The sequence below is a fragment of the Zingiber officinale genome, chromosome 9A, assembly GCF_018446385.1.
Source record: "Zingiber officinale cultivar Zhangliang chromosome 9A, Zo_v1.1, whole genome shotgun sequence".
Lineage (NCBI taxonomy): Eukaryota > Viridiplantae > Streptophyta > Magnoliopsida > Zingiberales > Zingiberaceae > Zingiber > Zingiber officinale.
This window is the reverse complement of record NC_056002.1, coordinates 113,810,447-113,821,382: the sequence shown is the minus strand read 5'-3', so window position 1 is coordinate 113,821,382 and position 10,936 is coordinate 113,810,447. Positions and strand designations below refer to the sequence as shown.

General features: G+C 35.1%; 1 protein-coding gene across 1 annotated transcript; it reads left to right on the top strand.

Annotated features, from left to right (window-relative positions):
* The first annotated feature begins 5,736 nt into the window (after positions 1 to 5,736).
* LOC122018502 (serine/threonine/tyrosine-protein kinase HT1-like) lies at positions 5,737 to 9,419 on the top strand. Its single transcript, XM_042575833.1, has 4 exons — positions 5,737 to 6,281; positions 6,390 to 6,755; positions 7,531 to 7,986; positions 8,991 to 9,419. Exons 2-4 carry the CDS (start codon positions 6,390 to 6,392, stop codon positions 9,201 to 9,203), a joined length of 1,035 nt encoding a protein of 344 aa, XP_042431767.1. The 5' UTR covers positions 5,737 to 6,281; the 3' UTR covers positions 9,204 to 9,419.
* Positions 9,420 to 10,936: the final 1,517 nt, after the last annotated feature.

The window sequence follows — 10,936 nt, the reverse complement described above, 5'->3', positions numbered from 1 at the left end:
GTTAATTGAATTCAAATTTAATAAGTTGGAAAAATCTAACAAACATCTTAGTTAAGAACATAGATATACCTAAAACAGGTGAACAAAAAAGAGTATCTCTAAACACTACGAACTCACAAGAAAATGAGACCTACACAAAAAAATATTACGAACTCAACAATCAAATATAAGGGTAACAATAATTTATAACTATTTGTAATCCAATTGAAATATGTAACAAACATCATTAACATAAAAAATATATATATACTAAATGTGAAGCCATTTAAAATTAACAGTAACCAATCTATTCTAAATTGAATGCAATGCTTTGCAGGTTCAAGGTCCATCATGTGCGCGTAAGTTTTTAGATTATTATCAGAGATAAAATAAGATATAGGAATCAACAATGTTATGATTTTGGATGGTGGCTTTAATGGCCAGCATGCTTCTAGCAACCCTGTTTGCCAATGCACTACTAATCCTTTCACAGGTAATTATTCTTAAGATGAAGGTAGGAATTGTTGGTTGCTACTCGGAATATCGTACTGGTTCCCCTGTACAAAAATTTTGTACAAGTCCTGAACCTTTCCTAACAACCTATTGTGTTCTTTAGAAATTAAATTTGGAATCGCAAATAGAACTTAACATTATTGATTCCAAATTCAACTTATCTGTTCTCAGAGGTTTAGACTTGGATCGCAAACGATGTTTAACATTATTAATCCAAATCCACCCATGTTACAAATTTGATTAAATATTTATTTCAGAGATCGACTTCCAGGTTAAACATGGCGAGGCACTAGGCCTTTTGGGTATGGGATCATCCACCACTTCCTAGACAAAGCCTTTCAATGAAATTCACTATTTAATCTCCTTACAGTAACCCTAGGTTTAACCATTAAGAATAATCGAATCACAAGATCGAAAAACAAAAGAAACACAAAATCGAATCATAAATCCGAAACCTAGAATCGTTAGCCTCTTGTGTTTGGTATTTCAAGATCTAAATAAAAGAATGAACTAGTTATGATGCGGAAACTAATAACTAGTTATACCTTTTGTAGCTTATAGACCTCACGATTTTCTGTCGTATTCCTCTTCTTATCTCGGGCGTCGTGTGGACAACGATCTACCAAGATGAGAACCCACCCAAGCCTCCTTCTTCTCCTTGCAAGTTTCGGCCACCAACTATTCTTCAAGGGAAGCTTTCTTTCTCTTCTTCTTCTCCACAAGCAATCGACCACCAAGATGAAACAAGACCTCCAAGTGTCATCGGCCTCAACAAAAGGAGAAGAGAGGAGAGGGTCGGCCACCAAGGAATTAGAAGAGAGAAATAACAGATGTGTGTTGTGAGGTGAGACACCTCTACCCTCTCTTTTATATTCCTTAGTCTTGGCAAATAAGGAAAGTTTTAAATATAATTAAAACTTCCTTATTTTCCTTACCAATGTCTAAAAAGGAAAATTTAATTAAAACTTCCTTTTAATCTTTCAATGGCCGACCACCCCTTTAATTCCAAACAAGGAAAGTTTTAAACATGAAAATAAAACTTCCTTATTTGTTTCCGGTAAGAAATTTTAATTAAAAAATTTCTTCCTTTAAATCCCTTCATGGTTGGTTATAAAAGGAAATTTTTATAAATTAAAATCTCTCTTTTAAAACATGTGGATGGTTACAAAAAAGGAAAGTTTTTTCCAAAATTAAAATCTTCCTTTTCAACTACAAATAAGGAAAGATATCAAATCTTTCTTTTAATCTTTTGTAGAAAGCTATAGGAGGAAAGATTTAAATTTTAAACTCTCTTTTAAAACCATGGCTGCCACATAAGGAAAGGTTTTAAAAATTAAAATCCTCTTTTAATTTATTGTGGTCGGCCACCTAAGCTTGGGCTCCAAGCTAGGGTCGGCCACCACTTGAACCCATCTAGCCTTGGTTTGGTCGGCCCTAGCTTGGGACTTGCCCTTATTTCATGAATACATTTCATAAAATTTTAATACATAAAAACTTACTAGATGAAATTCTAACATCTCTAGATTCATATTTAGGGCTTTTAATTATTTTCTAAAATTTTTTAATTCTAGGATGAATCCTGTATTCATCCCAGATTTGGGAATGAATCCATGGATTCATCCCAGAATTTAAAAATTTTAAAAAAAAACAAAAGCCCTAAATATGGACTTAGAGACGTCAAGATTTTATAAAATAAGTTTCTATGTGTTCGTATTATTCTCCTAATCATTATAATATCCTCATCTAAAATTTTGACCTAATATATTAAGTGTGGTGATTTTTTAACATGAATTAAGTCAAATTTAGGTTAAAAAATCATCACACTTAAAATATTAAGTTAAATTTATGGATGAAAATATTTCTATAATCATGCGAAAAATATGAACACATAAAAACTTATTTCATAAAATTTTGATATCTTTAGGCCCATATTTAGGGCTTACGATTATTTTTTAAAAGTTTTTTTTTAAATTTTTCAACGAATCCTAGATTCATCCCAGAATTGAAAAAAAATAAAAAAAATAAGAAAAAAGAATTAGAAACCCTAAATATGAACTTAGAGATATCGAAATTTCATAAAACAAGTTTCTATGTGTTCATATATTTCTCATGATTATAGCAATATCCTCATCTATAAATTTAACCTAATATTTTGAGTGTAGTGATTTTTTAATCTGAATTTAACCTAATTCAGGTTTTAAAAAATCACTAATTATTGATGAGGATATTATAATGATTAGGAGAATAATATGAACACATAGAAACTTATTTCATAAAATTCTGACATCTCTAGGTTCATAAATAGAGCTTCCGATTTGTTTTTCTTTTTCTTTTTTATTTTTTCAATTCTGGGATGAATCCTGAATTTGCCCCAAATTTGGGGGCGAATCCTAGATTCATCCCAGAATTGGGGATGAATCCTTGATTTGTCCTAGATTTGGCTTCATTATAATAATAAACTTCTACGACTAATTTTATATTCGTCGTAAAATATACAATGAATTATTAATTTGTTGCAGAATTTGCAACAAATCTCATTTCAGTTGCAAAATTAGTAACTAATATTTTATTTATCGTAGAATTTAGAACGAAATTGAATTTCATTGCAATTTGGCAATGAAATTTGTGACAAAATAGTATCTGTTGCTAATTCCGGGATGAAAATATTTGGTTGTAAAGTTCATTACTAATGTGAGACAAATTTATGTTTTGTTGCTAAATTTGTTGTTGATTTGGGACCAAAATTATTTGTCCCTAAATGTTATCCCTAATTAATTGGTTTTTTTTAGTGAAGCATGCGACTACTTATCTTGCATCGCCTTTGCTTTGCTTGCCAGTAGGAGAGAGATCAACGGAAGATGGCAACAAAGGAAGGAGCCAAAGCGACGAAAATTTGCCTTTGCTTTGCTTGCCAGCAGGAGCGAGATCGACGGAAGACGACGACAAATGAAGGAGCCAAAGCATGGGAAATTTAGATTTGGGAAAGTCAAGAGATTAAAAGTCATGGGTGGAGTTTTGAATAGAGGGTGGAAGGGGAGAGAGAATAAAAGGAATTTAATAATGTAAAGAAATTAACGTGATAACACCATATAAGCGTGCCGCTCCCGATTACGCACGAGGCATCGAGCAACATAGCATTATATATATATATATATGGAATAAAAAATTCCAGACGCCTCGATTCCTTTTTTAATTTTTTTTTAAAAATCAACACTTCCTTAAATCCTAAACTCTACATACATATGCTATACCCCCTTGAGCATCTAAAATTTTTAAATTTCAATTATTTTTAGCTTAAACACTATAACTAGGATTGTAAATGAACCAAGCATTCGTGAACAAGCTTGTTATACGGCTTGATAAGAGCTTGTTTATGTTCGTTCAATATAAACAAGATTAATTAAATAAACAAACTTGAAGAACTCGTTAAATTAAACAAACAAGTTTGAACACACATATATTCAACTCGTTAACGTTTGTGAACAATGTCCATGAACAAAGTTCACAAATCATATTCATTAATAAAACTCTTTTTAATATGCTAAATAAATAATAAAATAAAATAAACAAATAAGTTTAAATTATCAAGATCAATAACTAATCAAACAACTAAAAGTTTCAAACAATCAAACAAACTTGAATTGATAGCTCAATAACATCTAAACGAATCAAGCTATAACCAAGCTCAAGTCAAGCTTGAACCAAGCTCAAGCTAAACTTCAAATAAATTCAAAGTCATAAAAAATAAACTAAGGCAAACTTGAACAATCATTTCAAAAGCTTTGTTCATTTTATGCTCGGCTCGACTCTATTACCTTATTAAACAAGCTTGAACATCCCAAAACTTGACTCGACTCAGCTCGTTCACAATCCTAACTATAACCCAACTTCTAAACTCTAAAGGTAGAATCTAATTGACTTAACCCCGGAGCTAAAAAATAAATAAAAAAAATACTATTAGATATCATAAATATATACCCCATGAGCACATAATTTATTTTAATTTTAAATTTTTTTTAACTTGAACATTATAACTCAACTCCTAAATCATAAAAGCAAAATCTAACTGGCTTAACATCGGAGCTAAAAAAATTTTAAAAAAAAGTATTGAATCCAAGCGCCTTGACCTTTGTCGTGGATGAAGTCAAAAAGGCATCGTCCGTTAGGTAACATAATCGTGTGTGTCTATATATATAAAAGAATGATACCCTCCACAACTTACCTTGTATAACAGTGGGCAATAGCATATGTTGATGATTTAACACGGGCAAAACTTTTTTTTTTATTTCTCTTTCTCATCTACATGTAATATTTTTTTCTCTATTACATGCAAGTCTCTTTCCTATATGCAAAACGATGCTAGTCTCAATACCAACACTAGTTTAAAATCAGCATCACTTTATATGCAAGTCTCTCATCTTAATTTCTAGCATTAGTGTGTTAGTCTTTAAATATCAGTATCATTTTGTATGTATAAGAGAGATTTGCATATAGAAAAAGAGAAAATCATTATATGTAAATGAGATAGAGAAATAAAAAAAATGAATTTTGATTATGTCAAATTATCTACGTATGTTGTCACTCACCGTTATATAAGTTAAATTATACAAGATATACCTATACTCCGTACATCCGTTCGATGAACAACGTATGAATTCATTTTGAGTCGTCCAGAATCACACACCGAACTGATCTGCCGGTATATAGATATATTAGATAAATGGGATAGAATACTTAAGGGACAAATCCATGTGTCAGATAACATGCTCCTGGCAGTTGGCATTATAAGGTGACAAGTGCATGGCGTCCCACTCCACGCTTCACATGCCCATAAATAATTGCATGCGGGCTGTAATTTAGCTACTACATTAATTGCACCCCCTCCCCCTCGCGGGCCCCGCCCAATTAAGGTTCCTAAATAAAATTTGCCAACTCGCAACCCAGAGACAAGACTCCGAGAGCCACCGCTGTTGGGGCCCGCATGCTCCTTTTATGCACTTCCCTCCCCCATGCACCACCAGGGCCCGTCGCGCCAGCTTTCCTCTGGAAGGAAAGGAGGGAGGAGTTACCGGTAGGAGGCCGTAACAGGGCCGTATACGGAAGGAGTGATACGGCTCGTCCTCCTCGACCTGGATCGGATGCTCCCCTCAGGACAGGGGCGCGGGTTTCTGCTTCTTGAACTGATCCCCATTGGTTGTTGTGGCTGACTAGTGTCCTCGAGAAGAGACCGGATTGGCACTTCTCTCGAGGCGTCCTCTATTTTAAAAAAGTTGTAGATGTCCCCTTCCCGTTGATCTGAACGCCCCTGTCTGAAGGGAAAACTACGAAAATGCCATCGCCGGCTTGGCTCGAGGTCGAGGAGCAGCGGTAGGGTGGCATTTTGTAAATGGGAGTTATCTTTTGGCTTGCTCCGTCCTCGCCACCACCGCCTCCGCTCTGATGGGCCGGCGCCGCCGATGCTAGCCTTCCTCCTCCTCTGCCTTCCCCTCGCCGCGGGATCTCTTTATAACGCACATTAGCCTTCACTTTTTCTTTCGGGTTTGAGCTGGGAGGACCGAGGACAGGCTGCGATCAGTAGGGGATCTGGACGTGCAAGAAATCGGAGTGGATGTAAGAAAGGTGCCGTCTTGATCTGGATCTTTCTGCTGCTAAAGTTTGATCTAGGAGTTATGTGCATGCGGATGTTACGGATGCCGTCTCTTGGGGTAATTTCTCTTGTTAGCTGTGGCTGAAGGTGGCACTTTGTGCTTGATTGTGGGTGGAATCTGCGGAATGTAGGTTAAGTACTGGTGAGTGTTAGTAGCATTTTTTGACTTGTTGCCTTAGTTTTCTCAAAGGAGGACGTTTTTCTTGGCTTTCTTCGACTGACTGACGAAGTAGAGTTCTGAGTTGAGTAGATGAAGAAGGTCTGGGATTGCTTCGGGGGGAAACCAACTAGGATTAGTAAAGTGCAAAGGAGGCTTTCTCTTGGTGAGTACAAGAGGGCCGCGTCGTGGTCTATGTACTTGGTTTCTTCTGGTGGAGAGATCAAAGTTGGCAGGGAGGAGCAATGGAGTGCCGACATGTCACAGCTGCTCATCGGGAATAAGTTCGCCACCGGTCGCTATAGTAGGATCTATCATGGCAAATACAAGGGTAGGGAGGTGGCTATCAAGATCATGAGCCAGCCGGAGGAGGATCCTATCCTTGCTGCTTCCCTTGAGCAGCAGTTCTCCTCAGAGGTTGCTCTGCTGTTTCACCTCAACCATCCCAATATTATCACGGTAAGGAATGATGCCTATATTTCAGCAAGTTTAGATTAATAATTTAGCATCTACTTGAACAGCTGATGCCTTCCTAGCCTTACCAACCAAAACTAGAATCTTGTTTAACCAATATTCATCTCAATCAAATTTTTAACAACTCTTCAATATCTTTTTAGTTAATGCTGCTAGTCATTCTCCTTGTACATTAGCTTACACCTGGTGCTTTACTATTATAGTTAAGTCTCTTCCTTGAGCTATCAATGTTGTTATCAACGTTTCCTGAATGATGAAAAAAATTCTGAAAACTCAAGAACTTATTGGAAGAATCTGAGCTTACACTTCAGAACCTTTATCTTGAGCAATAACAACATTTAAATCCTCCTAACTTCAAACAATTTGTGCTATTATGTTTTAGTCAATCAACATTCAGGATGGTAAAACTCTTTGGAACATAAAATTTGTGCATAGGTGACAAAAACATAATAAGACAAAAAAGCATATCAATAGTTTTATCTATTAAACCAGAGTAATGAGGATATTCATGTTTGGTAAATGATAGGCTTCAAGCATAGCATTCAATGCAATGTTCAATAGATTTTCCATTAATATAGTTATCCTAAAGAGCAACCGAACATCAATGTGCTTCCAGTTCCAAAAGAAATATCGAGGTGAAGTTGACCGGGAGAAGGGCTAGTTCCAAAGTTTCCTCTGCTGCCTTCTACAACTTCGTGTGTTTGAATTTGTTTATGATAATTTTGACTGTGCTAATTCAAATCCATAATTATTCCTACAGTTGGTGGCCGCATGCAAGAAACCTCCAGTCTTCTGCATCATTACTGAGTACATGGCTGGTGGCTCTCTCCGCAAATACCTTCACCAGCAAGAACCTTATTCAGTCCCAAATGCTCTGATTTTGAAATTAGCTCTCGACATTGCTCGTGGAATGAGCTATCTTCATTTCCAGGGTATAATTCATAGGGATCTCAAGTCAGAGAACATTTTTGTTGGAGATGATCTGTCTGTGAAGGTAGCAGATTTTGGAATCTCATGCTTGGAATCTCAGTGTAGCAGTGGAAAGGGTTTTACAAGTACTTACCGGTGGATGGCACCTGAGATGATCAAGGAAAAAAGTCATACCAGAAAAGTCGATGTGTACAGTTTTGGTATTGTTTTATGGGAACTACTAACTGCATTGGTCCCCTTCAACGATATGACACCTGAACAAGCAGCTTATGCTGTTGCGCATAAGGTATCTTCTTATTTCATCCTTGTCGATCGAATTATTCTTGTAGAACTTGATTGTGCAGTCAGATTAACTGATCTGTTATAGTTTGTATAAAAATTCAGTGAATGACAACCAACAGAAAACAATTAAATGTGTTCTCTTATGCCTTTCTTATTCCTCAGCAGCTCTAAAAGATAAAACTAGTGGAGTTTTAAGATCACTGCAAAACTCCAATTTTGATGCTAATGCTGTTGATGCTTCAATTAAATGTTTTGGAGGTGTTCACCTCGTTTGTTTTTTTTTATGATCAATGAAAGTAGATGAAATATGATGACAAAGACTTGTCTAAATCTGATCTCTAAATTCAATAATCAAAAATTAAATCGATAAAACTTAATAGTTAGCCATAACTTTCATTAATATGATAAAACGAGAGAATATAAATTAAGATCACAGACATGTCTAGAAGGAGACATGTTTAAAGGTGATCTATAAATTCTATTATGAAAACCTTAATGAATAAGGAATAAGGATTGAAGGTGAGAGGTGATAGAGGGTGCAAAAGAAAACATTAAGTTTGCAATATAATTAAAATGGATCAAATGATTTGAACATTGCTTGTATGAAAGTTTTACTTGAGCTGGGGATAATTGAAATTCATGATTTCATTGTTTGCTAGATTGTTTGTTGTTGTTTTTTATTTTTTTGGGTACGAGGATTAATCCATTCAAATGCTCAAATGAAAAATCTAAAGTAGCCTTGCACGTTTGAAATAATTTGCAATATTTTTTTCTATAAATCCTTGCTATTGATTCAGTATTTCACCTTGTATTTTTCTTACAAGAACAAAAGCCAAACAAAGTGTGTTTTCATAGTTTTGTTGTCGTAGGTGACTATGAACTCATTTTATCCTATTACTGAATGTGTTTAGTTTCTTGAACTGAGGAGATGTGTTAATAAACAAGTTTAATAGGATCATTTACTTTATTTGTACCCTGTGTTCACTGATTATTCATTGATGTATACAGAATGCCAGGCCACCTTTACCAGCTTCTTGTCCTCTAGCATTTAGCCATCTAACAAACAGGTGCTGGGCTAGAAACCCTGATCAAAGGCCACAGTTCGATGAAATCGTCTCAATACTTGAGAGCTACATAGAATCATTTGAAGCAGATCCTATGTTTTTCTCATCCGACGAATCAATTAAATTGCGGACTCGGTTCGGATGTTTACCAAGGTGAATTCCCTGCGGAAGAACAATTCTCCCAAAGCATAAACATGATTTTGTCCAAGGTATAATCTGTATTATATATTTTCTTTTTCTTTGCCTATGTTTGCCTCTTCGAAATCGAATGAAGGGCTTGACTTTGTCTGGGCAATTCATTTCCTTTTTATGCAGTAATCTAGAAAGAAAAACAATGTTCTTCCACCAAATGGAAAGTATTGTAGCTTCTGCAGAAAATGTCTCCACTGTTCTTTATCCTAATTAGTTCTCTCTATCACTAGCTAACTCATTTGAACTTGGCCACTCATCCAAGCATTCATTCACTGATACACAACATCAATCTTATGCAGATGCACAAGTGAAGTAAACAAAGATATTCAATTTAACTTCAATCAAAAGAAAATTGTATTAAGGCACATATGATTTTATATAAAAGTTATATAAGAAAATGTGACATCTAGGAACCATAAGTGATAGTGATCCTTTAGTTTGTTTATAAACTAGAAGAGAGGATTTGATAGCAATAAAGAGAACTTAGTGATTTATTCTCTAATCCATTAAATTGTAAGGCCTTCATCCAAATCGAATGTTTGAACACCAAAATTGTTTGAATTGTTTAGATGTTGTGGAACTTTGGTGCTCATAAAAGATTCTTCCACGATGTATTCGGCGCATTCAATGTATCGTGCCCGGCGAAGCTACCTTGCTGTGATCATTTTGATGAAAATAGCACAGAAAACTGTGTTCGTATTGTAGAGTTGCTAGTCGTATCCATGATCCATCCAAAGCTTGAAATGATACCTACTTGACATCACAAAGGTTTAACGATATGTGTTGTTCATGCGATATTGTCAGTGTTCGCAAACAATAAGCCATTTTGACAATGTCGAGCTCATCGGCTATAAGGAGAGGCTGAGGCAATCGAGTTTGAAGAATTTGTATCGAAACCGATAAGGAGTATAGCACGTATAAGAAAACAATTTCATATGGAAATCAAGGAGGAAGAAGACTTATTTGCTTTTTTGAAAAAAAAAATGCCTTCTCTTAACTTAGAGTAATGCAATAGAATATACACGCAATCTCTCGAGGATTTATAGAAGATGAGTTGTGGTGTCTACGGAATCGTTTGCACATTTGTTCGAGAATAATTGTAACGCTTAAAGAAATATTTTAACACTTGTTACAAGTCAATACAACCCGACCATTTTAGCTTCATTTGTCGTTATGTATCACATGCCGTTTTCTCTTTTTTGTATATCGGTTATCATATTTATGAAGACAAAGTACAAAATTTGGATGGATAATACCTTTTTCAAAAATATACGTTACTAGACAAAAGGAAAGAATTAAATTGTCAAATTCTATAATCTACAATAAAATTATGTAAACACGGCAAATTCATTTACAATATGACGCGGATGATATTAAAAGCTTCCATGTATAATCAGATTCTTTTATTGATAAACTAGTTCGAGTTATTGGAAATGTGAATAGAATATAGAGGTGAAGATGTAAAAGTCTTTTTATTTTATTAGTGTTTAAATTATGATATATGTATTGATATTATAAATATATGCATGGGAATTGAGAAGAGACTCTCTCACGCGTAAGTGCGCAAGGGTGGGTGTAAATCCAGGACCCGTATTGTACTGAACCAAGGTTGACTCGTGTGCGAGCACAATCTACGCATATCGAATGTTAGGCTGGTCGAGGCAAAATTTGTCTAAAAGAATAAACTAACATATTGTT

Excerpts from the sequence above, each read along its gene's own strand:
- LOC122018502 (XM_042575833.1), top strand. The coding sequence starts at position 6,390 with ATGAAGAAGGTCTGGGATTGCTTCGGGGGGAAACCAACTAGGATTAGT. Across the intron at positions 6,756-7,530 it reads ACCATCCCAATATTATCACG|TTGGTGGCCGCATGCAAGAA; the intron begins GTAAGGAATGAT and ends TTATTCCTACAG. Across the intron at positions 7,987-8,990 it reads CTTATGCTGTTGCGCATAAG|AATGCCAGGCCACCTTTACC; the intron begins GTATCTTCTTAT and ends TGATGTATACAG.